General features: G+C 44.6%; 1 protein-coding gene across 2 annotated transcripts in view; it reads right to left on the bottom strand.

Moving 5' to 3' along the window:
• LOC133477426 (sodium/potassium/calcium exchanger 3-like) overlaps window positions 1–25,701 on the bottom strand; it is an 80,489-nt gene that overhangs the window by 13,572 nt on the left and 41,216 nt on the right. For both annotated transcript variants that reach the window (XM_061772147.1, XM_061772148.1), the window contains exons 3-10: window positions 12,104–12,180; window positions 11,258–11,332; window positions 10,444–10,528; window positions 9,990–10,093; window positions 6,309–6,383; window positions 5,113–5,138; window positions 4,966–5,019; window positions 3,835–3,965 (exon numbers count right to left, since the gene is read on the bottom strand). In XM_061772147.1, coding sequence (XP_061628131.1) covers window positions 3,835–3,965; window positions 4,966–5,019; window positions 5,113–5,138; window positions 6,309–6,383; window positions 9,990–10,093; window positions 10,444–10,528; window positions 11,258–11,332; window positions 12,104–12,180 — 627 coding nt within the window. The remainder of the gene's footprint in view (window positions 1–3,834; window positions 3,966–4,965; window positions 5,020–5,112; window positions 5,139–6,308; window positions 6,384–9,989; window positions 10,094–10,443; window positions 10,529–11,257; window positions 11,333–12,103; window positions 12,181–25,701) is intronic.

Genomic DNA, 25,701 nt, shown 5'->3' with positions numbered 1-25,701 from the left:
GAGGCGCCGCGCAGGTGTGGGTATCGGCGCCTCTACATTGGGGTTCACCCCGGTGGACGAGAGGGTAGCCTCCCTCCGCCTTCGGGTGGTGGGACGGGTCCTGACTGTTGTTTGTGCCTATGCACCAAACAGCAGTTCAGAGTACCCACTCTTTTTGGAGTCCTTGGAGGAGGTCCTGGAGAGAGCTCCCGCTGGGGACTCCATCGTTCTGCTGGGGGACTTCAATGCTGACGTGGGCAATGACAGTGAGACCTGCAGGGGCGTGATTGGGAGGAACGGCCCACCCGATCAGAACCCGAGTGGTGTTCTGTTATTGGACTTCTGTGCTCACCACGGATTGTCCATAACGAACACCATGTTCAAGCATAAGGGTGTCCATACATGCACTTGGCACCAGGACACCCTCGGTCGCAGTTCGATGATCGACTTTGTGTTCGTGTCATCGGACTTTGTGTTCGTGTCATCGTGTCTTGGACACTCAGGTGAAGAGAGGGCCGCAGCTGTCAACTGATCACCACCTGGTGGTGGATTGGCTCAGATGGTGGGGGAAGATGCCAGTCCGACCTGGCAGGCCCAAACGTATTGTGAGGGTCTGCTGGGAACGTCTCTCAAAATCCCGTGTCAGAAGGAGTTTAAACTCCCACCTCCGGAAGAACTTCACCCCCGTCCCGGGGGAGGCAGGGGACATTGAGTCCGAGTGGACCATGTTCCGCGCCTCTATTGCCGTGGCGGCCGACCGAGGTATGGCCGTAAGGTAGTCGGTGCCTGTCGTGGCGGTAATCCCCGAACCCTTTGGTGGACAGCAGTGGTGAGGGATGCTGTCAAGCTAAAGAAGGAGTCCTATCGGGCCTTTTTGGCCTGTGGGACTCCTGAGGCAGGTGATGGGTACCGGCTGGCCAAGCGGAATGCAGCTTTGGTGGTTGCCGAGGCAAAAACTCGAGCGTGGGAGGAGTTCGGTGAGGCAGATTCAGGAGGAGTAATGTGGTTTTCGTCCTGGCCGTGGAATAGTGGACCAGCTCTACACCCTCGGCAGGGTCCTCGAGGGTGCATGGAAATACGCCCAACCAGTCTACATATGTTTTGTGGACTTGGCGAAGGCGTTCGACGGTGTCCCTTGGGGAGTCCTGTGTGTGTGTGTGTGTGTGTGGTGGTGGGGGGGGGGGGGGGGGGGGGTTGTGGTGGCTTCTGGAGTATGGGGTGCTGAACCCCCGATATGTGCTGTTCGGTCCCTGTACAACCAGTGACAGTGTTTGGTCCGCATTGCCGGCAGTAAGTCGGACTCGTTTCCGGTGAGGGTTGGACTCCGCCAAGGCTGCCGTTTGTCACCGATTCTGTTCATAACTTTTATGGACAGAATTTCTAGGTGCAGCCAAGGCGTAGAGATAGTCCGGTTTGGTGGCCTCACTATTGCATCTCTGCTTTTTGAAGATGGATGTGGTTCTGTTGTGAAGTGGCTGTGATGAGAATCAGCACGTACAAATCTGAGACCTTGGTCCTCAGACGGAAAAGAGTGGAGTGCCCTCTCCGGGTCGGGGATGAGATCCTGCCCCAAGTGGAGGAGTTAAAATATCTTGGGGTTTTGTTCACGAGTAAGGGAAGAATGGAACGGGAGATCGACAGGCAGATCGGTGCAGCATCTGCAGTGATGCGGACTCTGTATCAGTCTGTCATAGTGAAGAAGGAGCTGAGCCAAAAGGCAAAGCTCTCAATTTACCAGTCTGTGCTTCCTGTGGGTCGTGACCAAAAGAACAAGATCCCGGATACATGCAAAGAAATTTGTTCCTAAGCAGGGTGTCCGTGCTCTCCCTTAGAGATAGGGTAAGAAGCTCGGTCATCCAGGAGGGGCTCAGAGTGGAGCCGCTGCTCCTCCGCATTGAGAGGAGCCAGATGAGGTGGCTGGGGCATCTGATTAGGATGCCTCGCGGACACTTCCCTGGTGAGGTGTTCCGGGCACGTCCCTCCACTCTGTCTCTCGGCTGGCTTGGGTACGCCTCGGGATCCCCTTGGAAGAGCTGGAGGAAGTGGCTGGGGAGAGGGAAGTCTGGGCTTCCCTGCCGAGGCTGCTGCCCCTGTGACCCAAACTCGACCAAGCGGAGGAAAATGGATGGATGGATGGGGTCTTGCGTAATGCAGCCCTATGAAGGGCATAAGCCAATGCAAACTGTAGACCAGTCCCAAGTCCGGATAAATGCAGAGGGTTGCGTCAGGAAGGCCATCAGGTTTAAAACTTTGCCAAACAAATATGAGCTTTCATCCAAAGAATTCCATACCGGATCGGCCTGGACCAAGTCGTTCTGAGCATCCCAGACAGAAAGAGTCGTGATTGGTGTATATTTTATGGACATGTTGGTGAAGGCCAGCACGGTGGACGACTGGTTAGCCCATCTGCCTCACAGTTCTGGGGACTTGGGTTCAAACCTCGTCCCCGCCCGCATCTTACACACCACCATCCTAAGATGTCTCGCCGAACTCCCCCCTACCAGTACCTTACAGTCAGTAACCTCCTTCAGATTACATCATCTGCACAAAATTTAATCCACCTGTGTGCTTCTACCTCCGCTCTTGTAGGTCCTATGTTCCTGCCTCTTCTGGAAAAAAGTGTTCACTACAGCCTTATCCATCCTTTTTGCAAAGTCTACCACCATCTGTCTCTCGAGGTTCCTTATCTGGATGCTGAATTTACCCATCACTTCTTCATCACCCCTGTTTGTTTCACCAATATCCATCCATCCATCCATCCATTTTCTTTATCGCTTATCCTCACTAGGGTCGCTGGAGCCTATCCCAGCTATCTTCGGGCGGGAGGCAGGGTAAACCCTGAACCGGTCACCAGCCAATCGCAGGGCACATAGAAACAAACAACCATTCGCACTCACATTCACACCTCCAGGCATTTTAGAGTCCTCAATCAACTACCACGCATGTGTTTGGGATGTGGGAGTAAACCGGAGTGCCCACCCAAAGCACAGGGAGAACATGCAAATTCCACACAGGCGGGGCCAGGATTTGAACCCCGGTCCTCATAACTGTGAGGCGGATGTGCTAACCAGTCGTTTACCGTTCCACCCTTGTGACAACAGTACATCCTAATTTCAGGTATTTTTTAAGGTCTCCACAGGTGATCCTTACCTCTTAAACAACTCTTCTGATTATTCGTTGCACTCCTCTGTCAGAAATCTTGCAAGGAGCACCCGATTCCTCTGTCAGAAATCTTGCAAGGAGCACCTGATTCAGGCAAATCTATGGTGGTATGATTGGCTTTCCACTTACGTGTCATGGACCCAACCATGCTCACTGGAAAGTTCAGAAGCTTAGTTATGCTCCTGTAACCACTGCCATCGTTATGTTTTGAAACAATTAGTTTGCAATGGTCTTGAGACATCTCTTTGCTTTTACCCATCATGAGATGTATCTTTACTCACACCTTGGCAATAAGACCCTTTTGTAGGCCATGAATTAGGACTGAACTATCTGATATCAATTTGCACTGACAAGGGGCTGGATTGCTGTTTGATTATTGATCGATATTAGATTTTGTCTTGGCTTTCCATTCCTTTTTGCACCGCACTTTCTTCATGTGTTCAATACTTTTTCCCTGAGTCATTTCACATTATTACACACAACTTAATTTCTGATCTTATTTGGTCTACCTTCTTTGTATGTATGGATTACTTGGGTTGTTCCCAACATCTGGTGAAAATTTCATGTCAATAGCACCTTTGGAAAAATATTTAGTGAGAAAATGGTGACGTGTTAAATATTTATTTCAGCCGCTAAAACCCACAGAGACCAGTTAAAGAGTAAAGACTGTGTGAAATAGATACACATTGTTACCTTTCTTGAGCAGGACTGCGGTAGCATCGCAATTAACATCTTCCAGATCAGTGCTTACTGTCAACCCATTGATCAGATTCACTGAGCTCTTCTTACGATTGTTGAGGTAACTCCGGACTCTGTTGTTAAACCTGATCGTGACAGATGGACAAAACACTGTTGCATTGTACAGAACTTGACTCAATGGGCTCTTTGTACATAACGCCGTGCCACAATATTTGTTGTGATTTTGCCCAAAATGACAGCCATGTATTCATAGTCTTGAATAAACAATCAAGTGTGTGTCTTAAAGATGTTTTTCCCCCAAAAGCAACACAAACAATACCATGAACATTGCTATGTTACAATGTGCACATGGCCATCGTAATTCAACGCCATTTTAAGCTAACGCAGATTTCCCAGCGATGTTGAACTCACTCATGATTATGTATATCGCTCTGCCTCAGAACCTGCTTTCACTGCAGCACATGAAAACATCAAATGGTGAAATAGACTTCTTAAAGGAAGAGATCCAGGAACTAAAAAATAACTCAGAATAACTGTGGATCTGATGACGACATTTGATTGTATACTCGGTTAGATGGAGAAAAGTTACCTAAAACGTCAGCAGCCCCACATTTACGCTGTGAGGTTTTTCATGCGTATTCATGGAAGCCCGGCCACTTCCTCTGTCTGTCTGTTTATCTGTCTTTATGTGACACGAATAATGCAAAACAGATAAAAATAAAATAACTTAAATACACATACAACACAATGATGGATATTTTCTGCCTAAATACATAACTAAAAATTTTCATATTAACATTATTACATTACCACATGCATATTCTATTACTAACTGGGATTATCATATCAATAATCTAACGTAACCACAATGTTAGGATGAATATTGACTTCTATACCTTCATATCCACGGATGCAAGAAAAGGCATATATTCGAGCGCTCCTCTAATTTGCTGCTCGGTGCTTTGGAGGAGAACTTAAAAAAGACGATGTTCTTAAAACACCGTACGTAGAATTAGGCAATTTTTCAAAACCGGAAACAACTGTGCGGAAACTCAGCAATTTGGGAAATTAGGTGCAAACAACCCAGTCTATTTGACAGATTGAAGTCATCCGAAGGTGACTCACTTCATGATGAGGATGTAGATTGCATACATCAGAACAAGGACAAGAGACTCCCACCTTGACACAAGCATATACGACAAGTCATGTTATTTTGACTGATGAACAGTTTGATTAAAAATAAATACAAAAATATGTTGTTTTTTTTCTCACCAGCACACCTTCTCATCGTAGATGAACTAGAGAGGCACAGAAACATTTCAGTGTTAAATTTTTTCATTGTAATTGACAAAACTATGTCCGATTATTTACGGTATAGTCAGAAATATAAATTTTTCAAGTGAAAAGTGCAAGTTTCAAAAGTGAACTTAATTTGACCTAGAATAAACATTTGAATGCACATATCCAACTGTTCAATGTTTCCGTAATTTTTGCACAATTTTTGCTGTTCTCTAAAGCTTGGTACACACACAGATTTTTTCAAATATAATCTAACTATTTTTTATCTGCTACAGACCCCACACACAAAGATAAAAAAAAAAATCAGCCATTCAACAATTTTGGCCGTCATGTGTGTGGTGTGCGCCAAGAATCTCAACACAGCACATCACACACGTAAAGAGTCTGTCCTATCGCCGATGTAGAAATCTTGCGTCATCACACGTCATCTCACAAAACCGAAGCAGAAGAAACACTTCCGGATACGCACCGTTGTTTCCCGAGTGTTCCCGAAGATTGTCGAAGCCTTGTAAAATGCCGATGAACCCACTTTTAAACTATACACTTTTAAACGACATCAGGGAAGATATTTTTGTGTATTTTCTGTTTGTGTCAGTCTTGGGTGCTTCTTTGATTGGCTACATTCTTTTCCAGGTCACCATTCTTGGCATCCTGATTCGGGAGAAGTTGGCGTTCCCAACACATGAATATGAAATATTGAACACATTTTTATTGAAGATTGTCGGCCCCCACCTGTTTTGGACCCTAAAATCGAGACGACTCCACTCTTAACACACATCAGACCCATGGACAACCTCATAGGATAATCTTATAAAGTATAAGATTTTCTGGCATTTGACATGCTTGGTCAGGAAGGGGCAATATCGGCACAAGAAGAGGCCAATTGTCTTTATGTGTGTACCGGGCTTAACAAAGAGCTGAACGGCAAAATTCACAACTGGTGTTATCCTGAAAAATCACCCGAAAAGCAGAATATCCCTAACTTTTTGTGAGTGGTGTATTATGCTTGTTTTGCATCATATTTTTGTCAGACATTTAACCCCAGATAATCGAACAGATGGACAAGATGAAACATAATGTTTAAAACCATTTTTTTGAGAAAATAATGATGTCTAGAAACTCAATGAATGAAATTTGAAGGACGCAAGGTCCCAAAATGAGTCTCTTACCGCAATAAGGGCTGTGACTGAAAAGGTATAGTAAACACTGTCTCGAAGGAGAGCCCAGTGAGAGAGCTTCACAGCCTGAGGGGGTACAGAAAGGGTAGAATTGTACAGTAAACAGCTAGTGTTTTGCAACATTGTTATACACAGATATCATTAGCATACTGATGTAAACAGAATAATTGTTCAACAGACCTCTTGTATCGGAAAGCCAACGACTTGGGGCGATTCTCGGATGAAAGGTTTAGGGGTGCGGAGATTAATTTTAGGGGTGCTTCCCAAAATGGGCTAGAAACACCTATTAGTGGAGCAAACCATTTTTGAGGCAATGTGTGCGGCGTTGCTGTTTTTTGTTGATAAAATATTAGGTAATAACCAAGTACTATGATTTTACACTTTTAAAAACACACTACAAAACTAGGGCGGTCTCTCAAATTTTAGCCGTGTTGGGATTAATTTTAGGGGTGCTTCACCCCCAAATTGGGCCTATGCCAAAGACACTATGCCATTTTACAATGGTGCTGGTGTAGTTTTTAAATAATTCAAAAGAGGAACCAGTGTCTTGACTTCTCGTTTCCCACAAAATTCTCATGCTGAGATTGGGAGTCAAAAGTCACATCTTGAAGGTGCCACTCCTAGCTATGATTGCTATGTGTGCTACTGAGAACCAGAGTAAAACGTAAAGGAAAAGCAAATTTGAAAATATTTACTCATATTTGATTTCTTTTGTGCTTTGCAACTAAAAGGGCCGTCTTTCATCTTACTGACAGTCTCAACGCCCCGGAAACCCTATCCCTATTCAAATTTGTGATGCTGCATCCTTTAGCTTCCTTCCATTTTGTAAAAAAATAAATAAAATAAATAACAAATAAAAATAAAAAACAAATAAAAAATAAAAAACTCCTGAAACACCACCTGTTTACCAAAGCATCCAACCTTTAGGCAAGGCAAGAGAAGGCATGTTTATTTGTGGAGCACAAATCATACACAAGTCAATTCAAAGTCCTTCGCAGCTTCATAAAATTACAAAAAGGAAAATGTAACCAGCCGGCACGGTGACCGACTGTTTAGCACATTTGCCTTACAGTTCTGGGGACCGGGGTTCAAATCCCGGCCCCGCCTGTGTGGAGTTTGCATGTTCTCCCCGTGCCTGGGTGGGTTTTCTCCGGGGACTCCGGTTTCCTCCCACATCCCAAAAACATGCGTGGTAGGTTGATTGAAGACTCCAAATTGCTTGTTGGTGTGAATGTGAGTGTGAATGGTTGTTTGTTTATATGTCCCCTGCGATTGGCTGGTGTAGCGGACATGTCATGCAAAAGATGCCACCCGGCACTCCAGCCTCGCACTACCGCCGCTCCCCGCCAAGGTAGACAATAGAGACTGGCGAGACGCAACTTCTGGCAAGACGCAACTTCACTAAACTAACTTCGCTAAACGAATCAGCAGCCATAAACCATCAAAAACAAGACACAGACAGTTGCTTTGCCATACCGATGCTCAATGAATCACGGCTGCATGGCGCTTCAAAGCGGAGACCCAAGGATGCCGAGTTCGCCCCCGGACGCTAAGTTAATTAACTCCCCACCAGTCGAAGGATCGCACCAACAAAGCCGCCTCCACTCTGTTGAGTACCGCCACTTGGGAGTTGGAACAGGCAACAGCGACACCCACGGGCGACAAGGTACTTGGAGTTGTTATATGCACAGCTTTTTACAGCCTAGATTTAAACATACAGAGTTGAGGCTAGTCTTACATTTGGAAGACTGTTCAGATTTTAGCAGCATAAACCTGAAACGCAGCCTCGCCGTGTTTAGTCTTGACCCTGGGCATCAGACAGGGGCCACTCCCTGAGGGTCTCAGACTCCGACAAGGTTCATATGGCTCTAACATGTCAGAGATGTATTTGGTGCTAGACCATGAAAAGACTTGAATACAAGAAGAGCTGTTTTAAAGTCTATTCTCTGAGTGACAGGAAGCCAGTGCAAAGACCTGACCACTGGACTAATATGATTGTATTTCCTGGTTCTAGTCATGACTCGAACAACAGCATTCTGGATCTACTGCAGCTGTCTCGTTAATTTAGAGAGCCCAGTTAGCACGCCATTGCAGTAGTCTAACCTGCTGGAGACAAACGCTTGGATTAGTCTCGCTAAGTGAGGTTTAAACACTGTTCCTTTGATTTGGGCAATGTTTTTTAGACAGTAAAAGGCTGCTGATGTTATTGATTTAATGTGGCTGTTAAAATTTAGGTATGAATCCAATTTTACCCCTAGGTTTCTAACTTGATTATTCAGTTTTAGAGAGAGAGTGTCAAGGTGACATAACATTTTTTCATTGTTTCTGTGGGTCACAGACACTTTTTGTTTTGTCTGCTATTATCTTGAGAAAATGGTTTTGCATCCAAACACTGACCTGTTCGATGCAGTGACACAGTAAATCTACAGGTCCATGTTGTCGTCAATGACACGCAGATCTGAGTGTGATCTGCATAGGTGTGGAAGACACTTTATAGCTGCATATTAGCTGGCATAGCTAGCATACTGTATGTAAAGTTGAACAATAGGGTCCCAGGATTGGCCCCTGGGGACCACCACTGGTCATAGCCATTTGTTCTGAGACAGTTACTAATCTTAATGAAGTATGAACGGTCCTCGAGAGAGAAGAATTTTCGATAGCACTTGTCCTCATTTAGGTTGTGGGTGAATTGGAGCCTATCCCAGCTGAATTTGGGCGAGAGGCAGGGTGCACCCTGGACTGGTTGGCAGTCAACTGCAGGGGACATACAGACAACCATTTAAACTCACATATACACTTTAATTACTTAATTACATGCACCATTGGAATGTGAGAGAAAGCACCCGGAGAAAAACCACAAGAGCACGGGGAGAACGTGCAAACATCACATGGGACGGCCTGAGCCGAGAATGGAGCCAAGAACCTCGGAACTGTCATACAGACATGCTTAACACTAGTACACCATGCTGCCAGACAGCATATGGGAGAAAGTCAGAGTATTCACTCAAACATCCAAACTCCACAGGGGATGGCCGTGGAGAAGATTTGAACAGGGAACCTCTGGGGTATCATTATTATTATTGTTAAATTGATGGAAAAAACATGACTATTATTATTCTTCCTATTATTAAAGTTAAATAATATTGTGTTGCAAAGTGCATTTGATAGACCGGATGATGAATTTACTGCACCACATCTCTCCAAGCCCTGTCATATCGCCTGTGTTTCTACCTCATTATCTCACTATTACATAATATGCAATCTGGGATTACATCACTGAAGTCAAGCGTGTGTGTTTTTCAGAGCAAAGAGCTTATCCTTGGACTCTGTTCATTTTAATTCAAGGGCCCACCCTTCCACTTGCACATCAGATGGGATCAGTGAAAGATGCTCTCTATATTATCTGTGTATCTTGACATGAATTTACAATCTTTTGTCTGAGGCTGACTTTGTACAAATCATATTAATTTTGATATTTTCTCTTTATATAACAACTCTTTTAAGCAATAACACTTTGACAAAGATGGGAGCGGGGAGCAGGAGGCAACTGTAAAAAATAAATCTGACACTGGCATGACATTAATAGTTCATTCATTCACTTTGCTCAATCTTCAAAGCCACCCACCCAGCAATATTTCTGTCTATTGAATCAGCGCCGAAATTACATCATACCTGTCCTGCAAAGAAGCCACACACGCCGATGATGCAGAGTATGTTAAAGACTGCTGAGCCAACAATGGTCCCCACACCTACATCACCTTTGGTAACAAACACTCCTGGGAAGAAAGTGAGCCAAGTTACACACAAAAGCATACACGCATACGTACACGTATGCATGCACGCACGCACGCACACAAACATACACGCATGCAGACAAGACAGACAGACAGACACAGTGGACCCCCACTTTTCACAGGGGATAGGGACCAGGCCATACAATTGACAGATAATTGACACCGTTATGATTGCGTTTTTTAAAAATGTTTTTCCGTATATATATAAATATATATATATTAATATATATATATATATATATATATATATATATTCACAAAATTGTAAATATCTAAAATGTAAATGCTCATGTCATGTACAGCATGTTTCAGCTGATCGTATGTCTTCATACCAATGATGGACGTGAAGAGCTCGGGAGCCGAGCTGCCTGCAGCCATGAAGGTTGCACCTGCCACGTCCTCACTGAGATGAAGATGCTGCAAAGCCCGGGATCGAGAAGAGTAGTGAAGAAAATTATACATAGAAGAGCCCCAATGTTTTTTCCCATCCAAGCTATCCTGTATAACATTATTTTGCTATCACAGAAAACTGCAAAAATAAACTTTGTGAGCTTGGCGCAGAAAACACAATATATTTAAAATATGACTCAACTTTGAATACATTATATTAAAATTAAATAAATACCTGGATGCTAACATCACCTGTATAAGGTGTATCCTGCCTCTTGCCCAAAGTCAGCTGGGCGAGGCTCCAGCTTACCCGTAACCCTAAAGCGAATAAGCGGTATAGAAAGTGGATGGATGCAAACATTTGTACTATATATACTGACCCTCTTCTGAGGATGTTATGTTTTTATCAGTGTGGATTTGTCCGTGTGTTTATTTGTGAACAACCTCCTCAACCGTTTTACATCGTGGACTTTTTTTTTATGATGGTAAAGGTTCTCAGAAAGATGTTCCTATTAAACGTGGGTAAGAATCCTGATGATGTTTTTTAAGTTGTCTTATTTTTTTTATTTTATTTTTTTTAAATCCAGTCTCTCTCAAATCTGATCTAATCTGAGGAGAATGTAGTGTATGATTTGTATTCACGGTCAAAGGCGCTAATATCAATCCATCGACAGTCAAAGTTATGCAATTTTCAACAATAGCAAGATAAATAATAATTAACTCAACAGACAGTATTGTTTATCCACATATTTATACCTTGCATATCTTCTCCAGGGAGGGGACAAAGTAGTCATCACAGACCAGAGCTAGAGCACAGAACAGGTAAATAGTCTGTGAAGAGAGAAGTATAAAATTACAAGAGCATCAGTAAGTGTAACTATTCTAGGTTGTGAAATGGGATTTTAGTGTTTAGTGTCCAAGTCCAGAGGTTTTGGCACAATCATAATTTTTGCAGTCATTTAGTGATATTTTTCTTCAACCCCGTGTTTTTCCTTTGGTGCACGTAACCATTGAATAACAATAACCATTACAGCCTACCCCTCCCTGAGCCATCACCTTATTTTGGTAGAGGGGTTTGTCTGTCCCAATGATCCTAGGAGCTAAGTTGTCTGGGGTTTTACACCCCTGGTAGGGTCACCCATGGCAAACAGGATTTACAGTAGGTGAGGGACCAAACAAAGCACAGCTCAAATGACCCCTATTGATGATGAACATACATGGTGTTCAATCCCCGGCCCCGCCTGTGTGGAGTTTGCGTGTTCTCCCCGTGCCTGCGTGGGAGAACACGGGCACTCCGGTTTCCTCCCACATCCCAAAAACATGTATGAATTGGAGACTCTAAATTGCCCGTAGGTGTGAATGTGAGTGCGACTGGTTGTTTGTTTGTATGTGCCCTGTGATTGGCTGGCAACCAGTTCAGGGTGTACCCCGCCTCCTGCCCGATGATAGCTGGGATAGGGTCACCTAGTGAGGAGAAGCAGCTCAGAAAATGGATGGATGGATAGAATATCAACTGGTTTACTCTGTGAAATGTAAAAGTACTGGGGCTCTAAAATTAATAAAAGCACACTCTTGAATTATACAGCTGTATGGATAACTTACGCACAAGACATGCAAGGCCACTGCTCCTTCAGTTCTTTCTTTGTTTGTGAACAGGTCTGTTGGGAACTCATGCAGAGCTGCAAGAGAAAGAAACCAGCAGTTAAAGAGAATGTGTAGTGTTTTTTTTTTACTTAATTTGAATTCACATATGTACTACATGTCACAAAAGGGGGGGTCATATTTTGTAATGCCAGGCAGACTGGTCAAACATTTAAGTTAACCTTCTCACTGAATGGATATGCTTCCTTGAAAAGCCACAAGATAATTAGGATACCGACATATTGTATTTTCTAACATTGAGTGAGATATTTTGGGGATCAAAAGAGGGATAGAGTGCAAAATTATATGCAAAGTGAAAAAAAATGCATCGAGCTAATAATAGAACTGGAGCAGTGTGTAAAAGATGTAGAGATTTAGAGGAAAGTTGGCAGAAGGACGGAGCGTGACGAAAAACATAGCTAGGTGACTGAGAGGACCTTTAGATTAAAAAGGTTGCATGATGTGTTATCCTCCCTCTGTGTTCCTTTTTGACTACCTCCACAGCTCCCCTTTTGAAGGCCATGCAGTACCAGGCCCTTGATTAAATCATATTGTTGGAGAAGATTCACCTGTCCCCATCAAACATCAAGCCACCCCGATAGCTATCTCCTCCCACTTTAACCAAGAGTTCAGTCTTATATAAGCCACTAGCAAGACCCTGGAGCAGTGACATGACATAAATCTAGTTAAATTGGGTACCAGCCCGGATTTGACAGATGTCACAGATGATACAAGGTACAAAGTATAAGGTACTTTTATTGTCAATTCTTCAATATGCGTAACACATACAGATGATTGAAATTATGTTACTCAAGGGTCCGAAAGACAGACACATAACATCAATATAAAAGCTAAATAAACTATTGTATATACAGTATAAAAAGTATCAATTGAGTGTGCAAATATCAAAGGTCAGGTGATGTGTCTAACGTCGTCAAGGTCAGAGAACCAAGGCAAATAAGACATTTATAAATTAGATGACAAAACCTCAATGCTGCAAAAGTGGCTGGTGCGACCCTGAGTCTGGTGTGAGTGTGTTCGTGTATTGTGTGTGTGTGAGTGTAGGTGCATCTACATGTTTCAGGGGCGTCAGAGTTCAGGTTTGTAGAGGACTGAAGCGGTAGAGGGGGCAGAGAGTTCAGATTCCTGACAGCCTGATGAATAAAACTGTCTTTGAGTCAGGTAGTTCTGCCCCGCAGACTCCGCAGTCTCCTGCCTGATGGCAGCAGACTGAAGAGGCTGTGTGACGGATGGGTGGCATCTACCGCTATAAGGGGGGCTTTGCGGGTGAGGCGGTGCTGTAAATGTCCTGCAGGGAGGGAAGAGAGGTTCCGATGATCTTCTCAGCTGCCCTCACTATGCGATGGAGAGTCTTGCGGCAGGATGCGGTGCAGGCTCCGTACCACACAGTGATGCAGTTGGTCAAAATGCTCTCTATGGTCCCTCTGTAGAACAAGGACATGATGGGGCTCGGGCTCTGGCTCTTCTCAGCTTGCGCAGGAAGTAGAGACGCTGGTGAGCTTTCTTGGCCAATGATGAGGTGTTGTTGGTCCAGGAGAGGTCCTCAGTGATGTGCACTCCCAGGAACTTGGTGCTGCGCACCCTCTCCGCCGCAGCACCATTGATCTTCAGGGGAGCATGCTGGAATGTATTTTTTTGAAGTCCACAACAACCTCCTTGCTTTCTCCACGTTCAGGGAGAGATTGTTGTCCATGCACCACCTGGCCAGGCAGCTCAACTCACTCCTGTAGTTTGTCTCGTCCACGTTGCTGATGAGACCCACCACAGTTGTGTCGTCTGCAAACTTGACGAAGAGGTTGGAGCTGTATGTCGGGGTGCAGTCATAGGTCAGCATGGTGAAGAGGAGGGGGCTCAACACACAACCTTGAGGGGCCCCCGTGTTCAGAGTGATGGTGCTGAATGTGTTGCTGCCGACCCGTACTGCCCTGTCAGAAAGTCCAGCAGTCAATTGCACATCGAAGAATTGAGCCCCACCTGGTCCAGTTTGTAGATCAGTTGTTTAGGCGTGATGGTATTGAATGCTGAGCTGAAGTCTATGAACAGCAACTAATTCATCTTTCTATTATATTCGATTGTCATCTCCATGAGCATCACAGGGAACGCAACTCGAGACTCCTGACTCCGCCTACCTCCCAGTTCTCACCACGATACGTTTCTGAATCTATCTCCGAGCCACAGCCTTCATCCTCAGCCCCGCCCCTGGATAGCAGCGAGCCTATGCAGCTAGGACGAGCAAAACTCTCAGATGTCGAGAAGACACGCAGGAGATCGTCCAATCTGTGTTTTTGTTGTGGAGATGCTGGCCATTACATCGCCAAATGTCCCACACATCCATCAAACTGTCGGACTCACCAATGAGGAAGGAGGCATTGGTGAGTCACTCAAGTTCCTCTTTTTCACCCCGTTTTAAGATCTCTGCTACCATCTGCTGGAATAACTTGTCTTTGCCCATCTTTTCCCTAGTAGATTCTGGAGCAGATGAGAATCTGAACGCTGACTGGTGACTCAATTGGGAATTAATCTGTAAACTCTAACCGCTCCAAAGAAGGCCACTGCTCTCAATGGGCAGCTGATTTCTCGTGTCAAAGAAACGACCGTCGCTGTTCCTCTTAAACTCTCTGGTAACCATCAAGAAATTTTTAGTTTTTGTTTTTGATTGACTGCAAGTTCAGATTGTGCTTGGCTTGCATTGGCTGAAGACCCACAATCCCAACATCGACTGGACAGTCCATAAAATAACCTCCTGGAGCAATTTTTGCCATGCGAACTGCTTGTTGACTGCTGCGGGGCCTCCTAATGTCAAAGTCAAAGTGAGGAGCCTGATTTGTCTTGTGTACCTGTAATTTATCAAAACTTAGCTCAAGTATTCAGTAAACACCAGGCCACAGCTCTGCCCACGCACAGACGATACGATTGTGCTATAGAGGTCCAGCGCGGTGCACCACTTCCCAGCAGCTGGCTCGTTAACATCTCACGTCCTGAGGGGGAGGCCAAGGAAACTTATATCAGCGAGTCGCTGGCGGCAGGTATAATTTGGCCTTACTGTACACCGGTGGGAGCAGGTTTTTTCTTTGTGGACAAAGTGTGTTGATTATTGTGGTCTTAACAAAAAGAACAGGTACCCCACGCCCCTGATTGATTTAGTCTCTTCCCCCCTTCACGGAGCAACAATCTTTTACAAACTTGACCTGCGCCAGGCATACGATCTTGTCCGCATTCGAGAGGGGGACGAGTGGAAGACGACTTTCAACACTCATAGAGGGCACTACGAATACCTCGTCATGCCTTTCGGCTTGACCAACGCTCCTGCTATCTTCCAAGTCCTGGTCAATGACGTTTTGCGTGACATGATTGGCAAATTTGTGTTTGTGTACATTGACGACATCTTGATCTTCTCCAGTTCCAGCGCAGATCACGAACAACATGTTCGCCAGAGACTTCGAGAACAAGCTCTTTGTGAAGGTGGAAAAATGTGAGTTCCATGTTCCAAGGACCACCTGCCTGGGCTACGTCATCGCCGAGGGGCAGCTCGAGATGGACCCAGCCAAGGTAGGTCACTGAATGGCCAAAACCTTCGACATGAAAGGAGCTGCAACTGCTTTGCCAATTTCATTCGAAACTACAATCGAGTTGCAGCCCCCCTCACCGCTCTCACATCTACCTTGACACATTTCCGTTGGTCAGACGGGGCTGACCTAGCTTTTTGTCATCTAAAGAGACTGTTTTCCTCTGCTCCTGTCCTGGTCCACCCAGACCCAGATAGAACATTTATTGTTGAGATTGTTGCATCGGAGGGAGGAGTTGGCGCGGTGCTGTCCCAGCGATACCCAGAGGATGGTATGGTACACGCCTGTGCCTTCATTTCTCGCAGACTGTCTGAGGTGGAGAGGAATTATGGGATCGGAGACAGGGAACTCTTAGCGGTGAAGATGGCATTGGAGGAATGGCGGCACTTTCTTGAAGGAGCAAACACCCGTTCATTGTGTGGACTGATCATAAAAATTTGGAATACATCCACTCTGCTAAGAGACTGAGCGCCCGTCAAGCCAGGTGGGCACTGTTTTTTGATCGTTTCACTTTCACCTTGTTCCATCACCCAGGTGCCCAAAATGCTAAGCCTGACGCCCTGTCCCACCAGTTCGTTACAGATTGCACCAAAACCGATCCTGGTCCCATCTTGCTTTACAGTTGTTTTGTGGCCTCGCTTGCATTTGAGATTTAAACACTTTGTAAAGGAGGCCCTAGTTGCGCAATCTGTTCATGGTGGGAGTCCCCGGAACTCTTTCCTTGTCCCTGATTCAGGTGCTGCAGTGGGCCCACTCCTCACGTCTTACCTGTCACCCTTGAATCCGCAGAACGTTCTTCATCCGTCAACGCTTCTGGTGGCCCACCACGGAGGACGACAGTCAGTCTTTTGTGTCGGCAAGCACGGTATATGCCTAGGATAAAACATCCTCCAAACCAAGCTCTGGTCTGCTTCATCCACTCCCTATTTCCAGGCGTCCTTGGTCACACATCACCCAAGACTTTGTTACCAGACTCCCCACGTCAAAGGGAAACACCGTCGTTCTCACTGTGGTGGGCAGGTTCTCAAAGGGCAGCCCACTTTATCTGACTTCCCAAGCTCCCGTCGGCCAAAGAGACTGCCGACCTATTGGTCCAATACGTTTTTCGCTTGCACGGCATCCCTTCTGACGTTGATTCTGACACAGGGCCCCAGTTCACCTCACAGTTTTGAAAACCATTTTGTACAGCTCTCGGCATTGGTGTTAGTCTCTGGGTCTGGTCACCATCCTCAGACCAATGGACAATATGAACCCACCAACCAGCAGCTGGGGACTGCGCTCCGTTGCGTTTCTCAGTCTCATTCCACTTCATGAAGCAGCCACCTTGCCTGGGTTGAGTATGCCCATAATTCCCTGCCAAGCTCCTCCTTAGGCATGTCCCCCTTCAAGTGCTCCTTGGGCTATCAACCCCCACTCTGTCCTTCACAGGAGCGCAAGCTTGCTGTCCCTTCGGTGCAGGCCTACGTTCGCCAATGTTCAAAGGTCTGGAAACAAGCCAGTTCCGCTCTGCTACAGTCCTCTGCGAAGTCTCAGACACAAGCCGACCGTTGCCGCATTCCCGCGCCTGCCTACACTGTTGGTCAAAGAGTGTGGCTCAACTCCAGGACTCTCCCACTCAGGGTAGAATCAAAGAAATTGTCTCCCCGTTTCATTGGTCCATTTGAGATTGAGGCTCTGGTGAACCCCTGTGCGGTGGGCCTCAAGCTTCCGGGCACTCTACGCGTCCATCCCACCTTCCACGTCTTGCAGATTAAGCCAGTTTCTTCAGGCCCTCTGTGCCACCCGAAGCCACCCCCTCCTCCTCTCCGGGTAATTGATGGGCACCCCGCTTACTCAGTGAACAAGCTCCTGGATGTGCGGCGCCATGGGCGTGGCTTCCAGTACTTGGTTAACTGGGAGAGCTATGACCTAGAGGAGCGGAGCTGAGGCCCTGGCTGGCAGGTTTTGTGCAGGGCACTGACCCGTAACTTCCATCGCGCCCACCCTGATCGCCTGCATCGTTTGCCAAGTGGCGCCCGTTGGATGGGGGGTACTGTTAGGTCCGCTGTCTCAGCGCCCTGAGCTCTGCCCCAGAGGGCATGTGTGTGTGTTTGTGTGTGTGTGTGTCTGTTACGACTTTTGAGAAGTGTTCTTATCTGATCTTGCTCTTTGTCACAGCCTGCCACCTGCCTCTGTTCCCTGCCAACCTGTGTTTGTCTCCTGCCACTCACTAACCACCGGACTTGTTCCTTCCAAGCCTGCTCATCTCCAGAACCTGCCAACCCGGGAACTGCCCACAAAACCTCCTCGCCCGCCAGCAGCTATCTGCCTCAGACCATGTGATTGCCCAATAAACATTTCATTCTTTAACTGTCCATTCCCTCGCCTCTGCTTCTGGGTCCAACTCATTACCAGAGTCCTGACATGTTGACCTTTAGAATGTTCCAAACAGATGTTTTTTTTTAGCATTTTTTAACTTTCCTAGTCTGTTGCTGCCCCTGTCCCAGCTTTTCTGGAATGTGTTTCTGGCATCAAATTCAAAATGAGAGAATACGATGGTAGTGACTCTGACCCGGTTGTCATAGCAACCCCCCACAACTGTTAGACTCTACATTCCTCCCTGCAGCCCTGCTGTGCAAGACAGCCACCAAAGGACGCCTGGCGTATCTCACTCGGCTCTTAAACTAATTAACAGCTCCCCTCAAAATCTGGATGCCAGACATCAAAGACACCTTTCCTTCTTTTGAAGTGACAGAATGACCAAAAGGTTGGACTCTCTCAACCACTGGGAACATTGCTGGAACGCGGACGACATCTGCTGGCATTTGAGAGTTACTGTGTGGGGACTCATTTGAGGTTTCTTTAGCTGAAGATGAATGTCTGTTTTGATAGTTCACAAATGCTGCACAAATATTCCAAATGTATGCCTTGATGTCTGTGTGATTGTGTCGGCTTTGCAGGTCCAGCTGCGAGATTTTGAGAACTCTTCGTCTTGATTTTAAGCCAAACAGTACAAAATGTTGGATTGAACAATAAGCACTTTAGTTTAAACAATTATCTATGGCTTGCTCTATGAGTAGGAGTACAAAGTTGGGAGTATTTTATATTAATATAAGATTTTTTTATACCATTTTTATGGCTAAATTGTAGACTAAAATTCAAGTCGATGGGCGTGGTCTTCTACAGTCTCCCCCGTCTCTTAGACACACCTCCTGGGTATTTAACCTTTGACCCCCGCCCCTTCTCTCTCTCTGGGGGTCTTGCTCTCTTGTGTCTTGCTAACAGCTCTCCAGCTGCAGGGTGGCTTCGGCCAACTCCCACCCCTTTCCTTTTCCTTTGTCCTCCCGCCACCACATGCGCAAGTGACCGCCGGAACCCGATGGCGGCGCTTTCGATCTAAAAAGCCGGCCATGCGGCTTCGATCGTTTTTTTTCCCAGCTGTTATCTGTTGACGGAGCCTCAGCAAGGAACGACCGGCATTCCGTACCGGTCATGCACGCAGTTGAGAGCAAGAACGTGCCCACCACAAGTTTAATCGACAGGAAAGTTACGAGCGCACCCCGATGGGACAACAATTTTCCTTTTTTTTTGCCTGTTTTTCTTTTATTTTTGTGCATCTTCTTCTTCAATCAAACCTGCTTAGTTTTCCTTCTGAGCTGCGAGGAGACAGACAACCACAAAGACCCACGGATCTACGGTTGTGAGTAGGACACAACAATCATTGCCAGCATGTACAAAATTAGTGCCTAATAATTTGGGGGGAAAACTAGCTTCACAAAAAAAAAAAACCCTTCGCCGTCTCTCGCTCTGTTTGCATTAAACGCTCACATTTTCAATTTTAGCCCAGCAACACACAATGTCCTATTTCCCTTTTCGTTCGCCTATTTTTCTTTCTCTCACCATTATTCGTTTCCTTTTTGTAGTTAGACGCCTCTGTGTTTCCCTGTAGATCCCTCGTAGATTTCATGAAATATTCTATAATATTCCACTCCTTTTTTTTTTAGTTTAATAATGAGACCTCTATAATCTAGAATTCCTATTTCCTTAGTGTAGCAACCTTCAGATTATGAGACTGATAAGAGGATTTCTGTCACTTTTTCTAAATTTTACACATAAAAAAGAGACGTGGTGCCCTTTCGAGACAAAATTTGTTTGATTCTAACAAAAGTATATCGAACTAAACTGGAAGTGAACACAGGCGTTCGCCTTCGACAAAATTATTTGTTAAATAAATTACGTACGTATGTATCAGTTTGAACATGAAATAGGTTGTCTTTGCAGTGTATTCAATTGGATAGAGGTTGAAAATGATTTGCAAATAATTGTATTCTGTTTTTATTTACCTTTTACACAACATCTCAACTTCACTGGAATTGGGGTTTGTAATTAGTCTCATCCAATAATTTTCAAGTTCTTTTAAGTTTCAAGCAAGTACCAGGTTACTGTGGCAAAAATCAAGCAACTAAAGTCGACTCCTCACTAAATTTCTGTCGTGTCAAGTCATTGGTTGGCTTAAGCAAGTCATGTGAAGTAATACAATCTTGCTCGGTCACAACATGTTGCAGTTGCAAACTTTCTTCACTGATCATAACGCAAAAAAAGTATTTTTATCCATCAATTCCCTATATTGCTTATCCTGTAGAGTCACGGGTGTGCTAGAGCCTATCCCAGCTCACTGGGAGCGAGGCAGTTACACCCTGGACTGGACGCCAGCCAATTGCAGGGCATGTCTAGTCAAATATAGACAAACAAGCATTTATGCTGACATTCCCAGTTGAGGACAATTTAGAGTCCTCAATTAACCAACCATGCATGTTTTTAGAATGTGGGAGGGAACCGGAGTACTCGGACAAAACCCACGCAAGCAAGGGGAGAACATGCAAACTTCACACAGGAAAGCCAGAGCCCGGAAACAAACCTACGACCTCTGAATTGTGAGGTGGTCATGCTAACCAGTCCGCCACCATTCCACTCCAAAAAATTATATTTACACCTTATTAAAGTTAAAAGAACAACTGAAAAGATTACACTGCATCATTTAAAGTTACATTTCAAAAACTAACTGAACAAAATGTACTGTGAACTTTGTGATATAGTGAAAGCTAGTCACAACTGGGCGGCACGGTGGGCGACTGGTTAGAGCGTCAGCCTCACAGTTCTGAAGACCCGGGTTCAATCCCCGGCCCCGCCTGTGTGGAGTTTGCATGTTCTCCCCGTGCCTGCGTGGGTTTTCTCCGGGTACTCCGGTTTCCTCCCACATCCCAAAAACATGCATGAATTGGAGACTCTAAATTGCCCGTAGACATGACTGTGAGTGCGAATGGTTGTTTGTTCCTATGTGCCCTGCGATTGGCTGGCAACCAGTTCAGGGTGTACCCCGCCTCCTGCCCGATGACAGCTGGGATAGGCTCCAGCACGCCCGCGACCCTAGTGAGGAGAAGCGGCTCAGAAAATTGATGGATGTATGGATAGTCACAACTGCTACTAAGATTCTGAGAAGAAAATTTAAAATGTCTTACATTTCTGCATAAATCGGTCATAAAATGTGTTCTGATAATAATCACAAGAATAAACAGTCTGCTTCAACTAATAGTACACAAACAATTATTTGCTTTCATATTTTTATTGAAAATAACGAGAAAAAAGTAAGTGAACCTACGCATTCTCCAAGAGCGAATCAGAGTCAGGTCTGTGCCAACTTGGAGTCCAATCACACACCAGTTTAGAATTTACTCCTGTCAAGAAGCATTGCCTGATGTATACCATCCCTTGCTCAAAAGAGCACTCAGGTCTAGGACTAAGAATTGTTTAATAATAATAATAATAATAATTATCATAATGCTTTACACTTATATAGCGCTTTTCTAGACACTCGAAAAACGCTTACAATCGCACACATTTACTTGTATAAAACTGTCGTTTATCAAGTCTTGGATGTTCATCAGTCCACGGTTAGACATATTTTCTATAAGCGGAGAAAGTTCAGCACTGTTGCTTCTCTTCCAAGCAGTAAAGATGACTGTAAGAGCACAGTGCAGAATGCTCAAAAAGGTTAAAAAAAACCACTAGTGTCAGCTGAAGACTTACAGAAATCACTAGCACATGCCAACATCTCTGTTGACAAATCTACCAAACGTCAAACATTAAACAATAATGGGGTTCATGGGAGAACACCAAGGAGGAAGCCCTTGCTGCCTAAAAAAAACATTGCTGCACGTTTGAAGTTAGCTAAAAGCACTTGGATGTTCCACAGTACTACTAACAAAATATTCTGTGGATAGATGAAACCAAAATGTAATTGTTTGAGAGGAACATACAATGCCATGTATGGAGGAAAAATGGCAGGGAAAACTAACATCAAAACGTTAACCTAACTGTTCAACTTCAGCTCGGCTGAGGGCAGCACTTGTTTTGTTTTTTAAACGTTTAACTAATATAAGAGAGGGCAACAATATACGGTGGCAAATACAAACCCAACCACAATCCCAGAATATATTGCACACACAAAAACATGGTGGCTACCATGTATCAAATTACAGTGTAAACTAAAACTAATTTTATAATTTAAAAGAATAATTTACTGCGATTGGCTGGCAACCAGTTCAGGGTGTACCCCGCCTCCTGCCCGATGATAGCTGGGATAGGCTCCAGCACGCCCGCGACCCTAGTGAGGAGAAGCGGCTCAGAAAATGGATGGATGGATGAAGAATAATTTATAAATATGTAACACTGTATTTCAAAAGTAGAGGTCAGTGGTTGTATTTTAAGACATAGTTGTTATTATAGTCGGGGTTCCCTTTAAGGTTTTCCTCTATAGTGGGTACATAGAAGAGTCTCCAAAAGGACTCCACATTTTACCGCAACTGCCTGGCAACTCGGCTTGTCTCCGGGAAACTCCAGGGAACATTACCTTTGCGTCGGAGACGTCTCCGCAACCATCACTATTAGAAAGCCAACTAATCTCCAGGCCAGTGAAATATGGAGCTTAGATGTCATAGTCAAACCTTGCATATTGCCATCCTCTTTTTCCCAATCACATCAAACTAATCCCTGAATCCAAGTGCAGCTGAATCACAGTTCACGAACGTCCCTGTTAACGAACAAATCGGTTTACCAATACATTTTTCAGACATTATTTGCTTTGGTTCATGCACTACGCTTCAGTTCACGAACAGTCACAGAATCCATGCGGAATGCTCAGTTGTGCTTTTTCTCACACAGCGGGACTGCCGTTCACGATCCAGAATTTGTTCTTGACTGAAGGGACAAAATCTAGTAAAATCTTCACACGACAAGGATGAAACTTACATTTTCATATTGTACCTTGAATACACATTTCTTTAAATCAGATACACTTTGACAGATAGTATTTTCATTCTTTTATCCGTCATGACCTCTTGGTATTTTTTGAAACTTTTGGGGGGAAATTTTAGAAATGTATTTTTGATTTTAGCTTTGTACAGTGTATAGTCTATAAAAATGTAATGACAACGTCCTTGAGAAAATACTTATCCTTACAATTGTAGACAACTTTTTCACTGATTCTTCCACTTTCCTATTTAAACACTGCTGAGCTATTTTTGCTGTTTTCAAGTGGCTACAGCCCTCCTCTTCACTTGTTTCCACTGCTACAATATTTTAAGCAATTAATTCAATGCCCCCTCCCTGTAAAAAGACCACAGAGGTTACAAAGCAGATGGCCTGCTCAGAGTCACAGCTGGGTGTAATTAATAGTTACAGTCACAAGCTGGTATTGATTAGCTCAGTCCCAACGAAGCCAAAATGCTGGGCTAGTGGATGATGAGGAAAACGTGTTTTCATGGCAGGTTTTAAGGTACATATTCACATAAGGGTATGGGACCACTGACTTCCAGTGAAGCAACAACCTAGAAAGAACTGACAAAAAGTGATGCCTCATGAAAGGCAAGTGACGCTGACTGTGTCTTAAATTCTTCAAAGAGTCTGCAGGGGGAAAGAAATGTTGCTAATTACTGCTCCAAGTCCATGCACCCATGAGAGGTAAGTAGGCTACACGTGCAACTGGGATACATAACAACACACCCACAAGAAACCCGCTGAACCTTCATATAAACAAAGTGTTTTCTACACATCAACAACTAAAAGTTTCACAAAACCTAGTTCTAAATAAGAAACACATGTTCACCATGTACACTACATTGCTGTGTACAGTAGATACAGAAATCTGTTTGAATTCAACAGTTCATGAATAGTAATGATTTGGAAAACATTTCAAATGTTACAATTAGTAGTTGAAACATACAGTGTAGGAAATAATTATTTGATCCCTCACTGATTTTGTAAGTTTACCCACTGACAAAGATGAACTGTCTATAATTTTAATGGTCGCCATATTTAGCAGAGAGAGACAGAATATTAAAAAGAAAATATGGAAAATCACATAAAACAAAATATTCTAATTATTTTGCAATTCATTTAGGGAAATAAATACTTGACCCCGATCAAAACATTACTTGGCACTTGAAGTTGATCACCATGTTTGCACACATCTCTGGAGGAATTCCTCTTCCTTGAAACACGGCGAGTCTAATTGATTCCAAACAGCTTGATTTTGTTCACATCTTCTCCCAATCATTCTCTGAATCATTCAGTTGTTCATTGGCAAACTTCAGAGGGGCCTCTACATGTGGCTTCTTGAGCAGGATGACCAGAAAGCCCTGCAGCATTTTAATCCATTACGGTATAGTGTGTTATCAATGTTTTTCTTGGTGACTGTGGTCCCAGCTGCCTTGAGATCATTAACAAGCTCCTCCAGTGTAGTTCTGGGCTGATGCCTAACCTTTCTCATGGTCATTTATAACCCACAAGGCGAAATCTTGCGAGGAGCCCCAGACTGAGGGAGATTGACATCCATTCGTTTAATTTATGTTTATTCCATAAAAACGGGCGGTGTGGTGGGGCGGGGGTGGTTGGCTGGGTGGGTGGCATTGGGTCCTTGCGGCACCCACCGGGTGGCCAGTTGTCAGGGTGCCTCGGTGGGGCCGGCCGACCGCCCTGGGTCCCTGGGTATGGGACGTGTCCCGTCTATCGGGCTGCTCTCGGATGGACCCCTGTCCCCGATTCCGCCCCTCGATTGATTGGGTGGGGTCCTCAGCCTCCGCGGTGTGGACGCAGCAATTACAGGACACTTCTGTCAGTCTTTGTGCATGTAAAATGGTGTCAATTCATTTATTCAATTTTCTAATTATTGCACTAACAGTGGTCTCCTTCTCACCAAGCCTCTTGCCAGTGGTCTTGTAGCCCACTCCACCCTTGAGCAGGTCTACAATCTTGTCCCTGATGTCCTTAGATACTCCTTTGGTCTTGCCCATGATGGAGAGGTTGGCCTCTAATTGATTGATTCTGTGGACAGGTGTCTTTATAAACATAACAAATTGAGATACAACGGCTGAAATAACACGTCAGCATTTTTCTCACTACATATATTTCCAAAGGTGCTATTGACATGAACATTTCTCCAGATGTTGGGAACAACCCAAGTGACTCCTACATACAAAGAAAGTAGAACAAATAAGAAATTAAGTTGTGTGTAATAATGTGAAACGACACAGGGAAAAAGTATTGAACACGCCAACTGGAATTTATTTAATACTTTGTACAAAAGCCTTTGTTTGCAATGACGGCTTCAAGACGCCTCCTCTTTGGAGAAACTCGTCGCATGCACTGCTCTGGTGTGATTTTGGCCCATTCCTCCACACAAACAGCCTTCAAATCTTGAAGGTTCCATGGGCTACTTTTATGGACCTTGAGTTTCAATTCTTTCCATAGATTTTCGATTGGATTCAAGTCAGGTGACTGGGTTGGACATTCTAGAAGCTTTATATTTTTTTTTCTTTGAAACCAATTGAGAGTTCCATAGATCATTATCCTGCTGAAATGTCCACCCTCGTTTCATTTTCATCATCCTCGTAGATGGTAGCAGTTTTTTTTCAAGAATTTACATTTGTCCATTCA

Source organism: Phyllopteryx taeniolatus, chromosome 4 (assembly GCF_024500385.1).
Source record: "Phyllopteryx taeniolatus isolate TA_2022b chromosome 4, UOR_Ptae_1.2, whole genome shotgun sequence".
Taxonomy (NCBI): Eukaryota; Metazoa; Chordata; class Actinopteri; order Syngnathiformes; family Syngnathidae; genus Phyllopteryx; species Phyllopteryx taeniolatus.
The sequence above is the reverse complement of the archived record's forward strand: the minus strand, read 5'-3'. Positions and strand labels throughout refer to the sequence as shown.